Below are 25,532 nucleotides of genomic sequence, written 5' to 3'. Positions count from 1 at the left end.
CTCCATGTGTTTGTGTAAGCACAACACTGCTTGATGGAGCTTAGCCTTGCTGGAAAATGGATAATCAGTCAACATCAGCTGTTACTGTATTCGGCTTAACTTCTGCCTTCCCAGCATTCATAGCATCCCACTTCCAGCATTGATCTTACTCCTCATGAGTCCTCTTGCTGTTTCTGGATGAGCAGCCTACCCAATGTCACAGGCAAATGCAAAATTGATCTCCTTGGATGTTTTTCTTGGTGTCTGCAGCCTGTGGTGTTCCTGTCTTTTCTAATGCCTCTTTTTTATAGACATATATGTGTCTGTGTAGTAGGACTAGTACACACAGGATTTTATTGCTTTGCTTTAGTTTGGTATATTCCATTTACCTTCTGATTGTGTCTGCATATTAATCTTGAACTTCTTATAGGCGTGCACAAGCCTGAAAGAAGCTCTAGAGAGAACATGTTTCCTTCCCCACAACAGATTTCTCATCAGTCAAGTCCCTTGCCCAAGGTCACAGAGCAAATGATGGCACATCAGCAGACAGTTCAGAGCCATTGCTCCATGCTTCTTACCTTTGGCTTCAAAATAATAATAAGCCATGAAATTTTTCCCAATGTTGTTCTCGCTGCGGAAGTACACGAGGGTCATTGAGTTGGAGTGGGATGCAAAGGTGATGTGAAACCCACTGCAGGGCTTCCCCAAGGACTTTGTAGAAGACGGGGGGCCATCTAGGATTTCAAAATACTCATTGGAGCAGTCGAGGCTGGGGAAGCAAATATCATGAATTCCACTTAATCAGCTCATCAGGAAGTTAGGAGGTTATTTTGTGAGTAAGAATGCTGGGGACAAACACAAGGCCTGCTTGTGATGTGGACACAATGTGGTCACTTTATCCTGTGTTTTTCTTTGAAAAATACTGTCTGGAAGATGGGACTCTCAGCCAATGACAGAGAAAGAAGACTGAACCTAGAGGACCCCTCTGAGGAGCTGGGAACTGCTGTGGCCATAGGGTACTACACAGTCTTTTCTAAGAAGCTGTGTGCTTACGATACAACCCGGCAGTCACACTATCGGGTACTCATCCCTGATGAACGAACTTCTATTGGTATAAAACCTTCCCTGAATGTTCCCAGAAGCTACATTTGCAACAATTGAAGACTAGAAACAACCCACAGTAAAGAGCAACACCCCCTGGATAGTGCAGCAATCTGAATAGATCTTAGGGCCACCGTGATGAGCGAAAAAGTCAGCTCCCCAAACTACATGCTGTGTGATTCCATTCACAGGATATTATTGAAATGGCAACATGCAGAGGTGAAGAATGGATTACGGTTAAGAGATGGAGACGGGCAGCACAAAGGTGGAAGGGTAGCTCCTTTGGGCAATGTACCTGGAATGCAACGGTGGTTTTTGTGAAGCCGTTCACAAAGTTAAACTGTGTGGAACTGCTCACACAAAGAATTGCATGTAAAAATCGTTGGGAATTCAATACAGGTTTGGGTCCGCTTACTAGTAACACACCACTTTCAGTTTGCTGGCTTTCATAATGTGCTAGCACCGGGATGCTTGTGAGGGGTACACAGAGCTGTGTGTTATCTTTGGCAGTTTCCTTTGTGCTCACAGTTTTTTCAGAATAAAAAGTTGAAACTACATGAAGTCGTCTTTTGCACATGAGGATCAGTGTAGGGATGAAGAGTTAAAACGCTGGCCTGCACTGTACACTCACATTGTGCACCACTTACTCAAGAGATGGAAACGCCAGCCGCACGTGATCAGAGGCACCGGCCTTGATTTCCCACACACAGGTTATGTTGTCGTGCATTTCGTTCATTGGGGGATTCTTAATTTTTCCAGGTGCTTTGGTAAGAACTCCACCACACCGAGATTTTTCTAGAAGAAGAAGAGGTTGTGACAACAAAGCTGCACAAGCACACCAGGCCACATGCCAACACGGATGGGAGAAAGGTTCACAAGAAATCCCCGCTCCTAGCTGAAGTGCTACAGGCAGTCAATGGCTCCTGAGGGAGAGTCGGGTTTATTTATGGATTAGGCCCCTGATAGGTTGTCCTTCCTCAAGCCCTAAACCCTTATACATATGGGCAACACTAATTGGACTTAGAAAGGTAGATATATAGATGGATGAATGGATAGGTAGATAGATAGATAGATAGATAGATAGATAGATAGATAGATAGATAGATAGATAGATAGATAGATAAGTGGATGGGTGGGTGGATGGATGGATGGATGGATGGATGGATGGATATACATACAGACAGACACATGGCCTAAGTTTGAGAGGGGGCTTTGGGGATCATGGGAGGTGTTAGAAGGGTGAGGGTGGGATGGAAATGATGCAACTGTGGTATACTCATTGTATGAAATTCCAAGAAAACTTCAGCTTTGAAACCTTAGTTTTCATTGTTCAGTTTACTAATTTTCTAATTTGCAGCTTTTTCCTTTCCACTTTTTCCAAAAAGTGGCTTTACTGGTCATTACTTTGTGGATTTCTCGTAGGATGTATTAAAGTTATAAACTGGTTTAAAATATCTTCCAAACTTAAGCTATTAGCATACATGTGTCTGAAGTTTGAAAAGAAATATCTCTTATCTCTTTGGAGACTTCTAGTCCCCTGCTGAGAAGATGAATGTTGGTCAGGATCTTTTCTGTCATGATTCCTTAGTTGTGGGTTCTATTACTTTCTGTCAATCATGTCCTGCCCATGCATATCTCATGATCTCGTACAACTAATGAGCGGAGAGCTGCTTCAGTGTTTCCAGTTGAGACTGAGCCTGTGTGGGATGTCTATGAATGTGATGATAGCAGTGGCTGGTCCCCCATCAGCCATCATTATTTTAAAGATGCTATTAAAAATCTATTAGGTAGAAAGAAGTTGCCTTGAGTGTTTCACCTTTCTATTAATGATAGCATTTTCCAGCCAGTGGTCCACCCATCTGTCTGTCTGGCTTTTGCTTTTTTTCAACCTGGTTGTCTGTATATCTGTTCTTTATAGTGGACCCGTTCTGAAGCGATGGCTTTGGGTGCTGACTGGCAACATCATTACATAAATGGTTGCATGTCTAACCTTCACTCATGGTGCTCCGGTTGGAAGAACACAAGAGTGGCACCATGTCTTTGCTCAGAACTCCTGCTGTGACTGACTGGAAATAAAATCACATCCCTAAGTACACTAGCCTTTTCTTGGGATTCTTCATAGATCAATTTCAGTGCGGTGACCTAGACCATGTGGTGGTATTCTGGTATAGTTTTCTTGAAGAATCATTTTAAGGCTTGATCAATAAGGAAGAGGACATCCAAGGACATGTGTTCTCACCTGGACCCATTGTTCCTTCCATGGCAGCCACTAGGGGATCTGCAAACACAAAAAGACCGTGTGGGCCAAAAGGTGCCACAGGCGAGCACAGCTGTCTGTATAGGAGAATCATGAATTCATGGTAAACACAGTGCCCCGGCCCCTCCCGAACCTCCTGAGGAGAGATCTGAGCAGCACAGGGCTTTATGGTACAATATTCACGCAGTGCTGACACAGATCCCTCTTAGAGTTCCATGGATTACTCTCTTGTCCCAGAGGAAAAGGAGAGGATTTTTAAATTAAGGGTTTAAAAAATAAAGATGTAAAATTCTAGCTCCTAAAGCCTCTTCCAGTAACCCATGGGGCTGGGGATTATAAGCTTAGAATGTAGAAATAAGAAGACATAGCACTTCAGGGGCCAGAGTGAGATGGTGCGGTTGGTAGTGTGGCCAGACAGCCTAGCCTAACCAGTGAGCTCCATGCTAATAAGAGACCTTGTCTCAACAAATAAGATAGACAGTGCCTTGAGGTTGTGTTTTCTCTCTCTCTCTCTCTCTCTCTCTCTCTCTCTCTGACTGAGAATTATCTGAGAGCATGACATCCAGGACCTTTAGATCTGATGAGAGAGAAAGAGAGACTGAGCAGGAGAGCTCCTGGGGGGATGAAGGAACACCAACAGCAATGGAAGTTCTGAGGAGCCTGGGTTGTACCAGGAACAAGGCAGAGACATAGAGGGAATGGAAATGGGAAGTGCCTCACTGGGACAGTATTTGTCTCACTAGACAGTCCCCACTGGGAAGGAAATGTCTCGGCCACAGTTTGCATTTCAACCACATCCTACTGAACCACATGGCACCATCTCTATGCAAACCTCAAAACTGACTGAATGAAGTGTTCTACAGAACTCTGATGGCTCAGTTATCCTGTGTGTAGGATGCACAGTGGAGGAGGAGAAGGGTAATGGGGCTGGGCGGGATGACTCTGAAGCCGCTGTCTGCTCTCTTCTTGGACAACTGGGTGACTGCATATTCTCTTTCTGCCACTCCATTGCCTTGAAGCATAAGTCAAATCCAGTTTTCAGCAGAACCTCTTCCCCAAGCTTCCAGTGAGCACACACGTGAACATCGTCTTTCCTACCTGATAGCGTGGTCGCTACATATTCAGCATCTGCAAAAGTGAGAGATGAAAACACTTGCTGTGTCTGACATGCTGGCACGTGTTCGCTGGTTGTTTTCACACATGATGTGATAATTAGTTCATGTTCACTGTCAACTTAACTGGATTTGGAACCACCTCTGAACACATCTGCAAGGTGTTTCCAGAGAGGTTTAGCTGAGGATGAAAGTCTATAACCTGATGGGAGGTGGTCGCAGGCTGAATGAAAGGGAGAAAAGTAAAAAAAGAAAGCACTACCCACCCCCCAGTCTGATTTGTGGCTGCGGGTGAAATGGGACACGCTCATTCACGTTTCCACCACCACCATGGTAGAGTGTATCAAAGCACACACTTTCTTCCTTCCGCTTTTGCCAGTATTTTGCTACGGTGAGAAGAAGCATAACAAATGTAGGTGTGAAGGGTGCTCTCCTGGGAGGGCAGTGGGCTTTACCTGAACAGATGACGCTGGCATCTTCACTGTGGTCACAGTTGTGGGAGAACCAGCCAATGTGGGAGCACTCCTCCAGATGCTCCTCGTGTCCCTTGCAGTGCACATTATCCAGGAGAATCTTCCCAGAGCCTTCCCCAAAGTAAGCTTCACTCAGGGCTGACACAGCCCATCCACACCCCAGTTGCCTGCAGATGATGTTTGCTTCCGGAAGGTCCCAGAGGTCATCACACACAGTCCCCCAGACTCCCTGGTAGAAGAGCTCTACACGGCCCGCACAGCTCCCATGGTTGCCGGCCAGTCGCACAGGGACCCAGCCTCCTGGGGAAGAAAAGGGAAGCAGGGAGATTGAAAACTGCCTTCTCTGCCCACTGACGGCTAACATCTACAACCCAGTCTCTGTTCTTATCTTCCCTGAGCCGCCCAAAGCAGCCTATGCAATGACCGCACTGTCTGCTCCACAGGACCGATGGTGTTTTCCTTATCTACATCCTGTTTCAAGGCAGCTTCACTCCTGCAGAAACAGCCATCATTCTCTTTATAGTACAGCATTGGGATGCTCCCAGTGAGAGGTCTGGCTTCTTCCCTCCCCTATTGGCACTGTTCCAGAAGCCTTGGGTCATCTTGGCCATGAGAGCATGAAGAGGTAATTTCTTTCCTGACCACCCTGGAGCACCATGTGAATTAGCGCAGGCTAGCACACTGTATGATGAAGACATGTAGCTTGTCACTTCACTCCCTTCAGATGACAGCTCTATTGCTTCCGGACATGTGAGGGGAGCAATCCTAAGACACACATCTTTAAATGGCTCTCCAGTGAGCCACATGCATGCGTAGACTAAAGCCACAGCCAGCCAGCCTGACCTAGAACAGCAGAACCGCCCAGCCAACTTGTAAACTCAAGTAATTTTTAAAAGTGGTGATTATTTTATACCTCCGTGTTTGGGGGCTAGTTTTGCATGGCAATAAGGTAATCTAAATATTCCTTTATCCATACTCTCTTTTAGATAACCTACCCTACTCATAGCCAAAGAAAGACCTGGGGTCAAGGTCACGCATCCTGGAAGGAGTCTGCCTGGTTAAGCTGGTAACAGGAGTTCACATTTCCTCCCTGAAGAAATTATATATATATATATATATATATATATATATATATATGTTTGTGCTGATTTCAACCTTGGACAGAGGTGCTTATTATCGGGGAGAGTAGTGGTTAATGCAGAGATTTATAACTGTTCAAAGCGCTGAGAATGAGTGACAGTGAATGATCAGCCATAGGTGAAATATTGAAAACCCTCCCTCCAGCACACATACACCTTGGTTGGTACTGTGTAGCTCACTAGGTTTCCATGAGCTCTTTTGTGAGTTGTTCCCTCTTTCTGCTTTAGCAGTAACACAGAGGTGTCTGTCCAAGAGCATAGCAGCCACCTAGGTCTATGGTAATTAGGTCTCAGCTCTCAGAAGCCTCGGCCTTGTGAGGCTTCCAGGGAAGTGTCACATTTATCTTCTTAATTCCCAGAATATCAGGTGGTGTTGTGCTTCCTCTGTAAGGACCTCGGATAATAAGGGTGAGATGTTGGGATCTGAGAAGTGCGAACAGTGGATTCCCCAAGGCTCCTTTACTCTCTTTGGCATTTGTGAGTTTTATAGTTTTCATCAATTCCCTTATATATATATTCATGTAAAGCAAAACAATTAAATATTTACTTAATTATTGTGACTTTAAATTTTTTTTGGAATAGACTGTCAAAAATGGTTAAGCCTAAAGCTTAAATCACATATCAAACCCTATACATTAATAGTGGATGACTTCAACATCCCATTCTCACTAATGGACAGGTCATCCAGACAGAAACTAAACGGATAAATAATGGAACTAACAGATGTTATGACCCAAATGGACTTAACAGATATCTACAGAACATTTCACTGAAACACAAAAAATATACCTTCTCAGCACCTTATGGAACCTTCTCAAAAACTGACCATATACTTGGACACAAAGCAAGTCATACAACAGATACAAGAAAATTGAAATAACCCCCTGTTATCAGGCCACCATGAATAAAAGCTAGATTTCAACAATAAAAGAAACAACAGAAAGCCTAAAAACTCATAGAAACCAAACAACTCCCTACTCAATGACCACTGGGTCAAGGAAGAAAGAAAGAAAGGAGTTAAAAACTTCCTAGAATTTAATGAAAATGAATGCACAACATACCCAAACTTATGGGGCACAATGAAAGCTGTGCTAAGAGAAAAATTCATAGCACTAAGTGCCTTCATAAAGAAATTGGAACGATCTCATACTAGCAATTTAAAAGCACACCTAAAAGCTCTAGGAAAGAAAGAAAGAAAGAAAGAAAGAAAGAAAGAAAGAAAGAAAGAAAGAAAGGAAGGAAGGAAGGAAGGAAGGAAGGAAGGAAGGAAGGAAGGAAGGAAGGAAGGAAGGAAGGAAACCCAACAGGAGTAGACTGCAGGAAATTATTCAACTCAGGGCTGAAATCAATAAAATAGAAAAAATAGAACAATACAAAGAATCAATGAAACAAAGAGTTGGGTCTCAGAGAAAATCAACAAGATTGACAAACCCTTAGCTAAACTAACCAAAAGGCAGAGAGAAAATATCCAAGTTAACAAAATCAGAAACAAAAAGAGAGACATAACAACAGACACTGAGGAAATCATTAGCTCTTACTTCAAAGACCTATATTCCACAAAATTGGAAAATCTAAAAGAAATGGGCAATTTTCTTGATAGATACTGCTTATCAAATAAAGTTGAATTGAGATTAGGTAAACAATCTAAATAGGCCTAGAACCCCAAAAGGTTATAAAACATAAAAACCCTGGGCCAGATGGTTTTAGTGCAGAATTCTACCAGAAAAACTAATACCAATACTCCCCAAATTATTCCACAAAATAGAAATAGAAGGAACTCTGCCAAATTTATTTGAGGTCACAGTCACCCTGCTACTAAACCACACATTCAACAAATAAAGAGAATTTCAGACTAATTTCCCTTGTGAACATTAATGCAAAAACACTCAATAAAATACTCGCAAACAGAATTCAAGAACACATCAAAAACATAATCCTCCATAATCAAGTAGGCTTCATCCAAAAAATGCAAAGATGGCTCAACATTTGAAAATCTGTCAATGTAAACAAACTGAAAGAAAAAAAAACAACATATGATCATCTCCTAAGATACTAGAAAAGCCTTTGCCAGAATCCAACACCCATTCATGATAAAAGTCTTGAAGAGAGCAGGAATACAAGGCACATAACTAAATATAATAAAGGCAATATACAGCAAGCTGATAGCTAATATCAAATTAAATGGGGAGAAATTTAAAGCAATTCTACTAAAATCAGGTACAAGATAAGGCTGCACATTCTCTCCATATCTATTCAATATAGTACTTGAAGTGCTAGCTAGAACAATAAGACAACTAAAGGAGATCAAGGGGGTACAAATTGGAAAGGAAGAAGTCAAAGTATCACTATTTGCAGATGATATGATAGTATATATAACCCCAAAATTCTAACAGAGAACCCCTACAGCTGATAAACACCTCAGGGAAGTGCCTGGATACAAAATTACCTTTAAAATAACAATAGCCAGCTGGGTGTGGTGGCACACATCTGTAATTCCAGCACTCAGGGAGGCAGAAGTAGGTGGATCACTGTGAGTTTGAGGCTAGCCTGGTCTACAAAGTGAGTCCAGGGCAGCTAAAGCTACACAGAGAAACCCTGTCTCAGGAAACAAAATGCCAAAAACAAAACAAACAAACAAAAAAAAAAAACAAATCAGTAGCCTTCCTATATACAAATAATCAATGGCCTTAGAAAGAAATCAGGGAAACAATACTCCTCACAATAGTCACAAATAATATAAAATATCTCAGTGTAACTCTAACCAAGCAAGTGAAAGACTTGTATGACAAGAATTTCAAGACTTTGATGAAAGAAATTGAAGAAGGTATCAGAAGATGGAAAGGTTTCCCATGCTCATGTATTTGTGGGATTAACATAGGAAAAATGACCATCTTACCAAAGCAATTTACAAATTTAATGCATTCTCATCAAAATTCCAACACAATTCTTTATAAACTTTGAAAGAACAATTCCCAATTCATATGGAAAAACAAAAACCCAGGATTAGCTAAAACACTTCTGTACAATAAAAGAACTTCTGGAGGTATTACCACCCCTGACTTAAAGCTGTATTATAGAGTAATAGTAATAACAACTGCATGGTATTGGCATAAAAACAGACAAGTTGTTAAATGGAATCAAATTGAAGATCCAGAAGTAAATCCACACACCTACAGAAACTTGGTTTTTACAGAGAAGCTGAAATTATACAATGGAATAAGAAAGTATTTCCAACAAATGGTGCTGGTCTAACTGGATGTCTTCCTGAGGAAAATAGATCCATATTTATCACCCTACACAAAACTCAAGACCAGTGGACCAAGGCCTCGACATAAAACATAAAACCAGAAACATTAAACCTGATAGAAGATAAAGTGGAGAATAGCCTTGAACTCATTGGCACAGGAGAGACCTTCCTTTACAGAACACCAATCATGCAGGCACTAAGATCAACAATTAATAAGTGGGACCTCATGAAACTGAAATGTTTCTGCAGGGCAAAAGCTACCATCAAAAAGAAGAAAGGGCAGGATACAGACTGGGAAAATATCTTCTCTAGCCCCACATATGACAAGGGATGATAGCCACAATATATAAAGAACTCAAGAAACTAGATATCAATAAACCAAAAAACCCAATTAGAAAATAGAGTACAGATTCAAACAGAGAATTTCTCAACAGAGGAATCTCAAATGATTGATAAGCACTTGAAGAAACATTCAACATCCTTACCAATCAGGGAAATGCAAATCAAAATGACTCTTAGATTCCATCTTACCCCGTCAGAATGGCTAAGATTAATTTTTGGATTTAAGTGACAGCTAATGCTGAGGATGTAGAGCAAGGAGAGCACTCCCCCATTGCTGATGGGAGTGCAAACTTGTCCAGCTACTTTGGAAATCAATTTGGCAGTTCCTCAGAAAATCAGGAATTGATCTACCCTAAGACCCAATTATATCACTACTGGGCATATATCCAAAGTACGCTGTACCATACCACGAGGATTTTATCGCAATGCCCCAAGCCTCCTGAACTGTTTATAAACAACTAAACTTAAACATCCCCCATGTGGACTTTATTAAGTCAATCTCGGCGTTTACTTAAGAAGTGGAGATGACTTTCTCTGTGTTGTGCAGAATGACTACAAAGTCTTCTACCCCTGGGGGAGGCTCAATCATGACAGACCACTGTGACACATGACAAGATAAAGGTGTCCTTCCATATCCATTTGAAGGGGATGATGGGATGGACACCATATGTCACACTTATCTGAACTGCAAACTTGATGCAGCCTAGAACCATCTAAAGAGAGAAGCCTCAACTTAAAAATTGTCTAGATAGGATCAGCCTGTGGGTATGTTGGTTGGGGAGTGGGGTTGTCTTGATTTGATATGAGAGAGGCCAGCCCCCTGTAGGAGGAACCATTCCACGAGCAGGTGGCCCTGGGCTATAGAAGAAAGCAACTTAAGCCTGAGTCTGAACCAGGCAGCGAGCAGCCTTGATTTCTGCTTCGTAATTCAGCTTGATATCCTGTCCTGGCTTTCCTCAGTGATGGACCATAACCTGTAAATTGAAATAATCCCCCTTCTCTCCAGGTTGCCTTTGATCAGAATGTTTTATCACAGCAGCAGAAAGGAAATTAGAACACAGTGCCATGAAAAGTTCTTGCTACTCTCACTTATGAAAAATGCATTCTCAGGAGGAAAAGCCATGGCCAAACAACTAACCTGACGATTTGTATGATGAGGTGGGATACTCAGGATCTGCCGCTGGAGCAAGGCCTGGTGATCTGTCAGCACCTGTGGGTGCAGGAACACGACATTAGGGTCTAGAGGGATCATTACATTGTGATCTCAATAACTTTGAAAAGATGAAACAGCTTTGACATCCAGGGAGAATTACAGCCTCACACCACTGAAGACAGTTCTGTACTTTGGTGAAACAGAATAGAGCTCACAGATTATTTGGATATGATTGATATTTCATAAAGAGCTTTTAGAAAACAGGACAAGAAATCATTTGACACAATAAACATCCCATTGCCTGGCTATCCCATCATCGACTTAAATAATCTCCAGTCCTGCCATGGATACATGTAATTAGCTCTCCTGGCCCAGGTAGATCTACTATGATCCCACAACACGAGCTTTAGAAGCAGAAGTTTACCTAAAGTAGAACATGCAAGAATTGGACCAACCCAGAAGTCTGTGTTATCATGCCGCAACCCCAGACCCCAGAGTAGGAGCAGGAACAAGAGCCACCAGCACAGAGGCTGCTTAGAGTGTGAAGGTATCACAGAGGCCACACGCAAAATACAGACAGTACAACATGTTGACAAGGATTCAAAACAACCGTAACCCTCATACAAAGGAGGCAACTCAACAGGAGCTTCCATGTTGGAAAACAGTCTATAAATTCTTAAAGATTTATGGTAGCTTTGCTCATGCCAATGAATATCAATAACAAACTCAGCATCCATAATTTGTTAGTGGATAAATTTTGGTATGTCCATATAATAAAATAGGGCTTTGAAATAAGAAAGAACAAATTAAAATAATAAAGAAACTATTAATTTTAGCAATAAAAAGAGCAGATATCAGGAATTACTTGGATGACTCATTATTACACAAGTAGAGAATCCCAGTACAGCTGGGTGGGGTGGTGCATGCTCTCAAACCCAGTACTTGAAAGGAAGAGACAGGACGATCTCCACTGAGGTACAATCTAGCTTAAGCAAAATTTGCTAGCCTTTTGAGACTTGTGTACAGAATTCCAGGCCAGCCAGAGGTATGTAGTGAAAGCTTGTCTCAAAAGGAGGAGGAGGAGGAAGAAGAAGAGAAAAAGAAGAAGAGGAGGAGGAGGAGAAGGGAAGAAAAGAAAAATAATCTTAGTACAAAATAAAAAGAAAAGAAAAATAATAAAAGGCTATATACTATTTTGGGTCTTCCATAAGAAAAGCAAGTACTCAATCCCGGAGCCATCTCTCCTGCCACAAATGTCATATATCTTGAAGATGCCGATAGTTTATACACCTGTAACTATTAAAACTCTTTGAAAAATATGGTAAATTTTGCTGTAGGTAGATTACATCTCAATAAAGCTGACTTATAATGAAGGACTTCATGTAAGTATGGAGTTAGAATGTAGAGAGTATAGACACAGAAGCCAGGCAGGAAAAGTCTGTTGTCATCCAGAATGGAAGGGGCAGTGAAGGCTTGAACCAGAACAGTGGCTGGGACACAAAAAGAAGGCCATGAATGAAACCCTGGGTACCATTTCAATCCACAATGCTATGATTTGAATCTAAAAAAAAAAAAAAAAAAAAAAAGAAAGAGTGCTCAAAGGCTCATATGTTAAAGCCTGCTTGCTTGGCCAATGGGCTGTTGAGAAGTGATTCCTATTATGAAGAGTTTAACTTCTTGGTGGATAAGTTTATTGACAAATTCAGAGCCAAGAGAACTACGAGGAGGTTAGCGGATGTAAGTCGCTGGGAGTGTTTCACTGAAGAGTATCCACATCCCTGGTTTTCTACTGTCTGGCTGTCTGCCTCATTGGCCACTATGAGAGCCCTGCTCTGCCACACCCTTTTACCACAATGTTCAACTCTTACCACAGGTCCCAAGGCAATGGAGCCTGTCCACTTCTGAAGCTCTGAGGCAAACTAAAGCCTTTCTCTCTTAACTTGTTTTCTCACATCATCATAACAACAAGAAAGCATCCCACACAGTAGCTGTTAATTAAACACTGCGTATGCGTAGTCATAATACATGTATCAGGAAACAGGGAGGTCAACCACAAAATTCGGCTTATCTGGGATATTCATTTTTGATGGTGGTAGTGGTAGTGATGATGTAGGAGATGCTGATAACTTTGATGATAATAGCAATGAGGATGACAATAATGAGGGTGATACCTTTTCTATTTCTAAGGGTAGAAATATTGCTTTTTAATTATGTTTTAAGACAGTGACTTTCATAGTGTGGTCCCGAGAGCAGCATCATAAACATGCCAGACTTGTCAGATAGGCAAATTGTGGTGGTTGGGATGAGAATGCCGCCCATGTGCTCATATTTGGATGGTTAGTCACCAGAGAGTGAAATTGTTTGAGAAGGATTAGGAGGTTTGGCCTTCTTGGAGGAAATATGTCACTTGGAATGGGCTTTGAGGTTTCAAAAGCCTGTGCCAGGCCCAGTGTCCCTTTCTCTGTCTGCTGCCTCTGGGTCAGGATATAAAACTCTCAGATTTTATGGCTGTCTGCTTCACACCATGATGATCATGGACTAACCCTCTAAAACTGTAAGCAAGCCCCCAGTTAAGTATTTTCTTTTGTAAGAGTTGCCTTGGCCATGGCGTCTCTTCACAGAAATAGAACAGTAACTAAGACACAAGTCATTACACTGTATCCTAAACCTACTGAGAAATGCTGAGGGTAGGACCCAATGACCCATGTCTTAATAGGCCTTCCATGTGATTCTGATGTGCCAAACGTTTGAAGAGCACCATGACAAGGGGGGTGGGTGGGGGTGAAGTGGCCTCATGCCTTTTCTGAGTGGCCAAGAGATACTCTGAAAGTATATGCACACAAAATTTTTCAGTTGCTGCTATCCCTTGACTGACTTCAAGGATATTATTTCTGATCTAATGACTGAAAAGCAAACAGTCATTTGCTCTCAAATAGGCACTTGTAGACTGATGAGATGACTCAGTGGCTAAAGGTGCTTGTGGCCAAGCCTGAAAACCTGGGTTCAATCCATGGGCCTCATCTGGTGAAAGGAGAGAACCAAGCTCTGAAAGTTGTCCTCTGTCCTCCACACATGCACAGTGGTATGTACACACACAGACACACACACGAATGCGCATGCACACATAACACACATGCACAATAAAATAAAAATTTCAAAGAAGCACTTTGTGACTCCTGATGTTGCCAGTCACAGTAGAGTATATCTTAAAGGCCAGGGCTTTCTGTCCTTCAGTAGCCATGGAACGGCCATCTTGTCTGTAGCCATCTTGTTCTGTAGCTATAATCAGAACCAAAGATGGCTATGCCCTCTGGGAGACTGGAGCCAATGCTCTCATCCTCCACTTTCTCTGTCAGTGTTGTTCTTCTGTGGAGCACTCTACCAAACAGCCCCTCCCACCCAAGATGTCCAGGATCACCTCTAAGGAAGCTATCAGAAGAGAAGCTAATCCAGAGGACACCTTTCCTTGGAGGGGGAGGGCTGGAGAGAAACACTCAACACTGAGAGCTGCCTACTATGGAGTGCTGAGATCTAAGCAGGACCTCTCTAGGCTTTAACTGTAGATCATTCAAACTGGATCTTTCTGTAGACTGCTAAAAGCCTCCTTCAATAGGCTCATTCTCATGCCACATCCATTACACAGAATAAACCAGGGAGGCAGAAGTCAAATCAGAAGGGATACAGAAATCAGTGCTACCAGGGGGCAGGGTGTGTGTGTGTGTGTGTGTGTGTGTGTGTGTGTGTATGTGTGTGTGTCTGTCTGTCTGTCTGTCTGTATGTGTGTATATGGATGTATGTCTGTGTGTGCATGTGTGTCTGTGTTTATCTGTCTGTCTCTGTGTGCTTGTGTGTGTGTGTGCCTGTGTATTATGTGTGTCTGTGTGTCTATCTATGTGTTTGTGTGTGTATGTGTGTCATGTGTGCGTGAGTGTGTTGCTGCTGTTAGAGAGTAGCAAGAGAAGGTATCAGCTCTCCCAGGAGGAAGTCACTGATGCATTCAGCTGGGTAGAGCTCTTGGAAACAAAAGACCCCTTCCCAGAGCAGATGGTTGTGGTTCCATCCATCAGTGTGTGAACAAGCTGCTGTGGGCACATGGGACCAGGTGAGTCTGCTCTCCCTGTGGTGCTTTCTCCTGTGCTTCAGCAACACATAGCCTCCCTCCAGCTCCCACTCCAGCTCCTGGTGGTCCCCAGTGGTGGATCATGGGAGGCTTCCTTACCTTGGAGGCTGAACCTGGGTACATGTGCTCTTCGACTAGCAGGTGCAGAGTTGACCACAGGTAGAACTAGAATAATACAGAAATGGGAGTGAAAGCCAAAGGTCTTTTCCTAAGACACAGAACACATCAGAAAGGGACTCAGCTAGCAGCTGGCAAGGAGGTGCAGCTAAATCTTGCCTTAACCTGTGCACTTGGACTCACAAACTGCTGGATTTTCAATGAAACCTGAGCCAAGTTCAGAAGGCTGACAGAAAGCTACCCAGCAAGACTATGCATCTTAAATGCTTCCATTCTCTTCATCCTGTATAGACCCCAAGTTCTACATGAGGATGCTCAGTGTTAATAAGGCCAGTGATTGAGAAACTGGACCAATGATATAAAAGTCAAGGTATCCATAAGGATACTGGTTGTCTACATTGACCCCAGAGGATGTTATTCAACCTAGTGGCTTGTCTGCTCCACTGTGAGGTTGCTCATGGCAGGACTACAGATGGAGTTACTGCTCTTACCTGACAGGACACTTGGTAACTTCTCACCTTCCAATGATGCTAAAATAACACAAAGAGAGACAAAAAACCTTGTCTGAAGCAACTTGCTTCCTTCATTTGCTCACCTGTGAAAAGTTAACCCCACTCACTGAAGAAGGAATTGTGCAAATAAGGTTACCAGGGTTTTACAAAGTGATTTGCTTCTGTGCCTCACTGTCTTGCTGGATTTGGGGCCAAAACCCAAGGTTCATCAAAAGGGATCAAAAACCCTGTCTACTCACACACTCAATGTGCGTTCTTTTCTTTGTTCAGTAAACCCTGCTTTGGTACCTAACATGTGACAAGCACTGGGTAGGTACAAGAAGATAACGATTAGAACAGACAAAGACCCCTCCTGGTTGGTTAAACTGCGGCCCAGCAGGTGACACTGGACATCACACGTTCTGCTTGTATCCCTTGGCAGTACATCTGCTCGAGCCCTGAACACCAGCCTATTTGTTCCACACATGGTGGGCATGGCATGTGCTATGAACCACTCACAAAGTTTTGCTGCTTTAATTCACAGCCCGTTGGCCTAACTGATGGTGTGGTTGGATGGTTCATGTCTTCTGGAATGTAGGAAGTTGGGGGAACTGTTGGAGAAAGTACAAGGAAACTGGCTAGGGACGTTTAATCTGGAATAGAAAGAGAAGGACTCTTGGTCCGCTTCAAGTTTCCTGGAAAAGAATTGGTTACCTTTCCATTCAAAAAAAATTTAAAGGAACCACATTGCCTTGCTGATAGGCTGGGTATGAAGACACTGGATTTTCTGTGGTTCCGTTTACATGAAATATCTAGAAGAGGCCAATAAATGCACAGAGGAAGAAAGCAGGCTGGTGAATGATAGGGGTTTGGGTAGGAGAGACAGGTGACTGTGGCTAGCAGCAGGGAGTGGTACTTCACCTGCTTGTCTGCCTCAGGGCAGCAGCTCCAACAAACCAGGCCACCACACTGTGGGGCACCAGCTGTAAACCAGGCTCTCCACTAAATGCTCTGGGGACTCCCTGACTGAGTCCTTCTGACAGCTCCTTGAAAGAAGTGGCTGTCCCACTCTACAGGAGAGGTAAGTGAAATGCAAAGAATCGACAAGTCATGGTGAGGCCCACAGCGTGGGAGGCAGCAGAGTCGGCTCAAGCCCATTGTGCAGGAGTCAGCTCCGAGCAGAGCAATGTTGGCTCAACAGGGCACTGCTCTTAACTTTCCGATCTACTCCTAGTCGGTCACTCAGATGAGAGAGCTAAGAGCTTTAATGTGGCCTCTCTCTCTCTCTCTCTCTCTCTCTCTCTCTCTCTCTCTCTCTGTTAGAAAAGAACACACAGATGTAAACTGAACAGCAAAGGGGATCTGCATTCAGTGCAGATTTTACTTATTTATGTATCTGCTACTTTTGCCCAGGAAGACTGATATGACCAGTGCCTTGCTCAGCCATCATCATGGAAGCTTTCATTTGCAGCACTTGGGAACAAATACAGAGCTCCACAGCCAGACACTATGCAGAGAGTGAGAGGCCTTGGAACCCTCAGTCCTAAATGAGATGTCTCTACCAAACCCCTCTTCTCAGGGCTCAGGGCACCCCATGGAGGAACCAGACAGACTGTAAGAGCCGAGGGGATGGAAGACACCAGGGAAACAAGGCCCTCTAAAGCAACATGATCAAAGCTCAGACGAAAAAGAGCCTGTACAGGGCCTGCACGGATCTGCACCAGGTCCCCTGTGTTTTCATGGGATTCTAGAGTACCTAAAAGAGTGGGTCTCTGATTCTGGTGCCTTCTCTTGGGTTCTTTTCCTTCTGTTTGTTCCTCTTGTTCAACTACAATGTGATAGTTTTTGCTTTATCTTGTATTTTATTTTGTAATATTTTATCATTTTTAAAACAAGTTTTAATATGGCACCTCTGTCTTTTGTTTGGAAGTGGGCATACAAACTGTGAACAGCCCAAGAGTCTGAGTTACTTATATAATTTACTTATTTATGTATGTGATACTTCTGCTGTGGAGTGCTGGGTGTATGCTAGGCAACCACTCTTCTAAATGAGCTATATCACAACTCTCTACAGGGATTTTTGTTTGTTTGTTTGTTTGTTTGTTATAGAAATATTACATTCATTAACCTTGTAGGCAAATTTGTTTTTGTTATTGTTTGTTTGTGGGGTTGTTGTTGTTGTTTTCTGAGACATGTTATCTCTGTATAAAAGTGCTGGCTGTCCTGGAACTCACTCTGTACACCAGGCTCGCCTCAAACTCACAGAGATCTGCCTGCCTTTGCCTCCTGAGTGCTGGGATTAAAGGCATGCAACACCACTGCCCTGCATAAGCAAATTTTATAGATAAGAAAACTGAATCCTAGTACGTCAGATGATATATAACTTACTGTTTCAACAAAACTTTATTCATTAAAAAGCAGGAGATGGGCTATTGTTTGCTAATGTCTATTTGTAAAGATATTTGGCCCAGGGCTCAGATCTGTGTTTCCTATGCTTCCTAGGAGTCTTTGAGACTTCAGCCTCATATGTGCTGACAACTCCCTCACGTAGGCCTTTGCCTGTGGGGCACTGTCCTTGCCTAGTGCCACATCTTCTCTTGGAGTTTTTTTGGAGAGCTTAGGCTTACTAGGTCCAAGAACTTTGGTCTCTTCCTCCTCTCAATCGCAAGACAAGGCTGGGTACCTGCTGCTCAGAGATTGGGAACCTGCCTAGCCTGAGCACCTCCAAACAAACAGAGATACAGGGGCTGGAAAGAGGGTTCAGTGTATGAGATTGTAGAAATCTCAGTCTCCACACAGTGGGGTCAGGAAGAGCCTTTGGGGGCTGACAAGGCCCTGGGGGACTTGCATCCTTAGAAAAGAACCCCTTCACTCTTGCGGCTGTAGGGCAAGAAGGGAACTCTCGCCTGAACTGGATTAGGCTTGGCTCTCCCAGGCTCCAAGGCCATGAGAAATAACCTCATTATTTTGAACCATGCACCTTGTGTTTTGTTTTAACATCAAACAGACTAAGACAGACATTCTGAGGTCTTCCACATCCTGTCATCATGTGTCAGTGCTGTCCACCTTAAAACTTCTGTCACCAGGGCTCATGGCAAAGGGGGGGGGGGGGCTTTGGGAGCATCTCCTTCACCTACTCAGTATCTGGGGTTCCTTTCTTCCCAGAGTCTGGAGCTTCCAGGTGTTTTTGGAAGCCCATGCCCAATTTTGGAACCTGGATGCCTTTTAACCCCACAGTCTAGACTCTTCCTGGGGTATCTGGCCTGTGGATGCCAGCCCAGATCACAGTCCCTTTGACCAGGCCTCATTGCTTCCCCACTCCCTGGGACATCATTATTAACTTTCGAAGGTCGTGTGCACAATCAGACCTGCTCTTCCAACGGCAGCTCCCACAGCAGGTAACCTCTCTCTTCCAAGACCTGCCTCTTCTCCCCAGCTTCTTCTAGAAGGAGGTGGCTTGCAATAAAACTCTAAAGTCCTGCTTGCTAACTTGTGTAGCTAACTTCATGAATATTTGCAATCTAGGTCACTCTGGTTCTTCGGTTTTTAATCTCTCTCTCTCTCTCTTTCTCTCTCATGTGGGGGGGGCTTTGGCTTTCTTAAACCTAATTTATAAGCCTCTCTCTCTCCCAGTCACTTCCAACACCCCAACACCAGGTAGGAGAGAAAGAAGGTTAGTGGGGAGAAGGGTAATTCTCTTTGACTGCTTCCTGCTGTTTAGGGTTCTTTGGGGCAATACCAATCTCTGTCCTCAGGATATTCAGCCAGCAACACCAAACACCGCAGCAGCCTTCTCTTCCTCCTCTGATGGCCTCCTCTAAGCGTTGTTCTTCTCACAGCCTTCATTCCTCTCTCTCTCTCTCTCTCTCTCTCTCTCTCTCTCTCTCTCTCTCTCTCGGATCTTGTGTTTATCTTCCTAGACCACGCCCCTCTCCATCCCACTCAAGGCAGGCTGTTACCAGCTGGCAAAGACCATGCCCTGCACGAGACAATCATCAATTGTGGACAGACTTAATTAAGCCCAAACTAAAATCCCATACTTGGGATTAAAACAAAAACATGTTTACATATAATAAACCAAAATTTCCAAAACATTTCTTCCTTTCTGTTAAAAAAAAAGCACTTTTTAAAAAAAATATGAATGAGACTTGCTGTTGCTTTCTTTAAAAAGATATTATCAACAAATCATTTTCTGGATCGGCTCATACTCTCTGCTGCTGAGCCTCTAGCTGGATTCATACTGGCTGTTAGAGGTAGAAGAGTTAACAGGAGAGCAGACTGGGGTCTGTGGTCACCATAGGTGTTGTGCGTTTGAGTTTAGGAAAAGGGCCAGAGTGAGAACATTCAGGATCCGCCTAGTGATGAACCCCTTAACTGTAACCCTCTTCATCTCAAATGGATCCTCTTAGTTCCTGAACATGCAGCCCACCTGCCCCATTGTCAAGTAGTTAATAGAATGTTCTTAGGGGGTTGTAATTTATGGTGCTTTGGAGACCAAGGTTTTAGGATGCTACAGTCAGATTGTTATCACTTCAAGGGACTTGGGAACAATATGAGACCTATTTGAACAGGAGTCTTCCCATCTTCAAAAGGGAATAAAGAGGTTAGATGTTGGCAAGCTCAGGGAAGAAAACCCACCAATAGCACTTGACACTGGATGAAAAGGCACAAAGGTGATGCTACCTAACAGAATTAGGCAGCAACCACAAATCTAGTTTGAAATTTCTGATAGTCACAGTTGAAAAAAAAAGAAACAGGTAGAATTTAATTTTTAATAAACTTATGGAATTTAACATATCTAAAATATTATGATTTAAATATGTAATTAATATAAAAGCCAAACACTCTTCTTATGACACTTTAAATTATTTGCATGTGTGTACATGTGTGGTTTGTGTGATAGTGGTGTATAGGTGTGTGGGATGTGTGTAAAGAGACCAGAGGATATCTGCATCTGGTGTCCTGCTCCATCACTTTCTGCCCTATTCCTTTGAGCCTGGCTCTCCCACTGAACCTGGGGCTAGAGCATCATCGATTCCCAGTGGTCCCACTATGTCTGCCCCCTTCCTGCATCCCTCAGCTCTGAGGTCATATAGGCATGTGTGACAATGCCCAGCTACTTATATAGGTTCTGGGGATCTGAATTCAGCTGCTGATCTTACACCAAAGTGCTTGTGCCCACTGAGCCATCTCCCCAACCCTAAGCAAGTTTTAAGAAAACAACTGCACTGAGGGATAGTTGATATACTAAAAGCCCACATGTGATTTCCATGTCTGCGGACTGATAAATCTGGAGCCAGAATATGTATGTGGAAGCATCACCATAATCAAGAGAATGAATTTATCTCCCGCCTCCAAGTTTCCTCATGCCCTATGCATATGTGCAGCAAGAATGCTTAATGAGACTGGCCCCCATCACAAATTTTAAGTGTACAATTCTGTGTTTACACACTGTAGTTCTTTAGAACTCACTCACGTTGCTACAGGAGCTTCAAGCCTGCTGGACAACAGTGTTCCACTTCCCCAACTGTCCAAAGGACCCAGTGTGCACTCGATATACACAGTACATCCATTCCCACCAGATGTGCTGACAGTACTCAGAAGCCACATGAATTCTGAAGGTGGCCAGCTTTTCACCAGCCTTGTCACACTATGAAGTACACATTTGTATTTTTGAAAAAGCCGTTGCTACAGAGGGTGAGACAGCATTAACTGCCACAAGGATAAATGAAGTTGGACTGTAATAGTGTCTCCCGCCCACCATGACCAGGAAGAGGTGTGTGTGTAACTCAACAGCATGGGAGGAATTACATTTTCCTATGTCAGATTCTGCCTTGACATCAGCCAGGTGCTCTACTTTAGCTTTTAAGTTCAGAAGATGAGTAATTTCTCTCTCTAGTGTAGATGTGTCCTTGAATCTCATACTTTTCATTTGTGAAATGAGAAGCCTTCAATGCAATGTTCTTTGACAGTAAAATTACAGACAGTCAAACATAAAGTGAAGCTGGCCAGGGTTGAGTCCAGGCTACCCCAGTCCCTTTTCACTCAAATCACTTGATTTTGGGTAAAGCACTGTTGGTACCCGGTGGTTGTAGAACCTATGCACACTACCACAGACAATTTAAGAACCTATAGTAAATTCAATGGTGGTTGTGGTTGGGTCCTACCTGATGCAGTAGAAGTTGAGGCAAGTTTAGAAGATGGCTGAGTTGAGATAGCAGCGGGCAGAACTGGAGCAAAAGAATAATTTAACAGTAATTGTTCATGGGGATTCAAGGGCAGTGTGGCGTCTAGGGCCCCCTGTGACCTCACATGGTATCATTCTGACTCAACTCTGAAGTGCCCACCACATAAGTGATAGAAATGCTAACCTATGTCTTAGCCACTGACCCTCCGTCCCCTAGGCTCAGTCAATGTTCCCTATCCCGTCTCTGCCAGGTTTAAAGTTTAAGTGCAGGTCTTAGATGTTCTTCGGTGATAATTATATTCCCTCTAAGAATTGGTCTGATGCTACAGAGCTTCAAGATCTCTTATGTGCACTTATGTTTATTTTAATCAGTGTTTCATTGCTGGAGTTTTGTCAGTAGATATTGTACTATCTGTAGGCATTGCATTGTCTGTAGGTGCTGTACTAGTGTCTGGTAGTTATCATTCTATTTGTAGGTATCATGTTGCTTTTAGGTTTGGACTAGTATGTAGGTATATCAGTGTTGGGTGAGGCATCAAACTCTCTGTTGTCACATTGTTGATTGTCAACTTAGGATATAGAATCAGCTGGGATATGGACCAATGAGCATGCCTGTGAGATGTTATAGCAATTGCATTAATTGAGGTAGGAAAACTTGCCCACTGTGGAGGGCACCATTCCCTAGGCTGGTATGCTGAACTGTGTGCGTGAAGAAAGGGAGCTGAACAGCAACATGCACTCATCATTCTCTGCCTCCTGACTACTGATATGGTATAGCCAGTGGCTCCATGCTCCTGCTGCCTTGATTTTCACACCATGATGAACTACATTGTTTAAGCCATCAAATTATGCCATAGAAAATCCATACAATAGGCTAACATGTGAGCAGATAAGTCTTCCTCCAAAGGAAATTTACAACATTTCATTACCAAGATTGAGGAAGTCCGTACACTCCAGAACAGCTGGTCACACTGACCTGAACAACTAATTATAAAACCTATATACTCAAAACATTTTCTAATATTTCCTAAAATAAAAGCACAACAAGGTCTTTTGTAGGCAGTTAATCTATTGCAGTGTTGCCCTGAAGATCATTCCCACACAAATTCAATATCCAGGGCAGGTTAAGATGAATCTCTCAGGGACACAACTGAACACCTACTTGTCCATCTTCTTCTCTCTTGGGTTTAGATGGGTAAATAGACCCGCCCAGGGAGGTCAGCAATAACAATGATGGTGATAATAATAAATCACTTACCTGATAATATGGTTGCTGGATTTCCATCACCTAGTGATACAAATAAGTCAAGATAGTTCTTATCAATTCAATTGAGTTACTTGTACTTGGTATATTTATTAGTCTAATGTGATAGGTCTGAATTGCAAAACAGGAAATCAATTCTTGGTGAAATACAGGCTCTTGGGATTAACAGCATCTACGGAATACTTGCTGAGCTGATTGCTTTGAAGCTTTTCTACGGTAAAGCCTTTAAGCGTGGCTCTCTGGAGTAACTAGTAGGCAGTCACCACAAGAACTCAGGGCCATTTGTTTGCCCTGGGCAGCTGTTCTCAATTAGGTACAAAGTAAAGGATGTTAACATCATCCTCAACTGAGATATATTCTCAGCTCATGCTTCCCTCAGAACTGAGTGGACCCTTGGTGAACACTTCCACTAATCTTTTCTACATGTGATTAATTATTCCATAGAACGCCATTCTATTATGACACATATTATAACAATGTAATATGTCAATTTCATTATAAAAGATGATATACAATGCATCACAACTATTGTATGTATCAGATTATTATATTGCTAATGTTGACCTATGATATACTTATATTCTGAAAAAGACAATAAATCAAAATATCTTGGATTAAAATATCCTAAATGAAAAGCCTTGTGTGGAAGTGTGTGCTTGTCACCCACCTCTGAAGAAGCAGAGATAGGCAGATCTCTGAGACTTGCTGGCCAGCTAGCCTAGCCTCCCTAGGGGAACTCCAGACAATAAGAAACCCTGTTTCAAAAACTGAGGAAGGACACCTAGGGTAGTCCTCTACAAGCATGTGCATATGTACCCAAACATCCACAGCCACACAGGCATACATGTATGCACCACACATGAGAACATGCACATACCTCCACAAAATGTGACAAATTTTCATTGAATATAACTGAGCTACCAAACATAAAGCTTGAGCAACATAGCACCCAGCTGACATGGTTGTCTCCTGTGCTGCTGCAGGGCTGACTGGCTGCTATGACTGTGGCTGCCCAATGGAGGGAAAACTGATTGTAATGCATGTTGCTGACCTGAGAAAAAATAAAATTCAAAATGAAAAGCGCCAAAGCACTATTTCTACTTAATGCATATTGATTTTTTTTTTACAATCATGAAGTCAAGAAACGATGTCAAGGCAAAATAAATAAATAGGGACCATCTGTACAACTATATAACATATAATAATTATATGCACATATATAGTTCTACATATTTCAAATGGTTTATAGTAAAACATATATATGTGTGTATACACAATTATGTTTATATATCAGTATATATACTGATATACACAAACTGATACATATATAGCAAAACCAGGAAATTAGAAATATAAGGGTAGTGACCACATGAGTGATGGGGGAATAAATAGAAAAGCTACAAAACAACCAACCAACCTTAGCTAATTACTGGAACTGATTGTCCAATCTTTGAGCTTCCTGGGATTGGAAGGGTAAAGGATACCCTGCATAATGGAATGCTCTGTGCCTGGTCAGCTGTGTGTTACTGACCAGAAGAGCTCTTGGCTCTAGATAAAGAAAAAACAGCCCTCTCTCACCAACTCCCCTCCCTATGGAGAGAGAGAAGGAGGACAGAGGATGAGCAAGAGATTAAAACAAAAATACAAAGACCATCTCAGATGGGAGGGGCAGATGGAACATATAAAATATGGCTGACGGTGAGCCTGTTTGCATTGTTTATTCAAGGGAATTCTCTCTGTGGGGGTGATATTTTATCTGAGACCTGATGATAAGAAGTCTGAGGAAAACGTGGAGGGAAAAGGGGGTGTTTGGGAATAAAGGAAAATCTGGGGCTGGTCCTAGGTTGAGACCACCTCGTCAATTTCAAGGACTGGACAAAGGTCAGAGGCAGATCTCATGCAAGATGAATTGTTTCCTCGGTGGTCAGAGACATACATGTAGCCTTTGAATGGTGTATATACATTAAATCTAATTCAGCACTTGGAAGACCGTGAATGCAGCTTGGGAAGCATATATATAGACATATATGTGTGTTTATATATATATATATATATAAATATATATATATATAAATATATATATATATATATGTTCATTTTATGTTCCAGGAGTTTTAGTTTCTTTAAAAACTCAGTTACATTATGTAAACATGTTTTTGTTTTGATCCCAGATGTGGGTTATGAGGCTACTTGAGACTGTCCACACCAGCAGACTATTTGCCTTGTGTGGGCTCTGACGGGGGCGTGATCTTTGCCAGCTGAGGATAGTTTAATTCTGGGGACTCTGAGAGGGTATAAGACCAGAACCCAGAGAGGCATGGGGGCACTCTGAGGAAGAGGAAGGCTGCTCCCCTCATGGTGCTCCTAGTTGCTGTTGTTGAAGTTTGGTGAGGAGTTGGAGATCTTCTGAAATGAAGATTGGAGTTTCCCCAAGGAACCTAACAACCCTATCCAGCAGGAAGTAGTCTAAAGAGCACTACACCCCCTCTCCCCGCTAACTTTCTTTCTGTCCCACCTGCTGTTGCAAAGGATTTGGGTGGAGAAGGGAGG

The 25,532-nt window shown here is 42.7% G+C and overlaps 1 protein-coding gene across 1 annotated transcript in view; it reads right to left on the bottom strand.

Moving 5' to 3' along the window:
• Positions 1 to 25,532, bottom strand: part of LOC110563202 (deleted in malignant brain tumors 1 protein-like) — a 110,941-nt gene that overhangs the window by 70,828 nt on the left and 14,581 nt on the right. Inside the window, exons 4-11 of the mRNA XM_060376193.1 lie at positions 22,977 to 23,006; positions 21,699 to 21,761; positions 15,023 to 15,088; positions 4,905 to 5,222; positions 4,436 to 4,465; positions 3,320 to 3,358; positions 1,728 to 1,875; positions 558 to 748 (exon numbers count right to left, since the gene is read on the bottom strand). Coding sequence (XP_060232176.1) covers positions 558 to 748; positions 1,728 to 1,875; positions 3,320 to 3,358; positions 4,436 to 4,465; positions 4,905 to 5,222; positions 15,023 to 15,088; positions 21,699 to 21,761; positions 22,977 to 23,006 — 885 coding nt within the window. The remainder of the gene's footprint in view (positions 1 to 557; positions 749 to 1,727; positions 1,876 to 3,319; positions 3,359 to 4,435; positions 4,466 to 4,904; positions 5,223 to 15,022; positions 15,089 to 21,698; positions 21,762 to 22,976; positions 23,007 to 25,532) is intronic.

The sequence above is a fragment of the Meriones unguiculatus genome, chromosome 1 (assembly GCF_030254825.1).
Source record: "Meriones unguiculatus strain TT.TT164.6M chromosome 1, Bangor_MerUng_6.1, whole genome shotgun sequence".
NCBI classification, from domain to species: domain Eukaryota; kingdom Metazoa; phylum Chordata; class Mammalia; order Rodentia; family Muridae; genus Meriones; species Meriones unguiculatus.
This window is presented reverse-complemented; position numbering and strand designations above follow the sequence as displayed.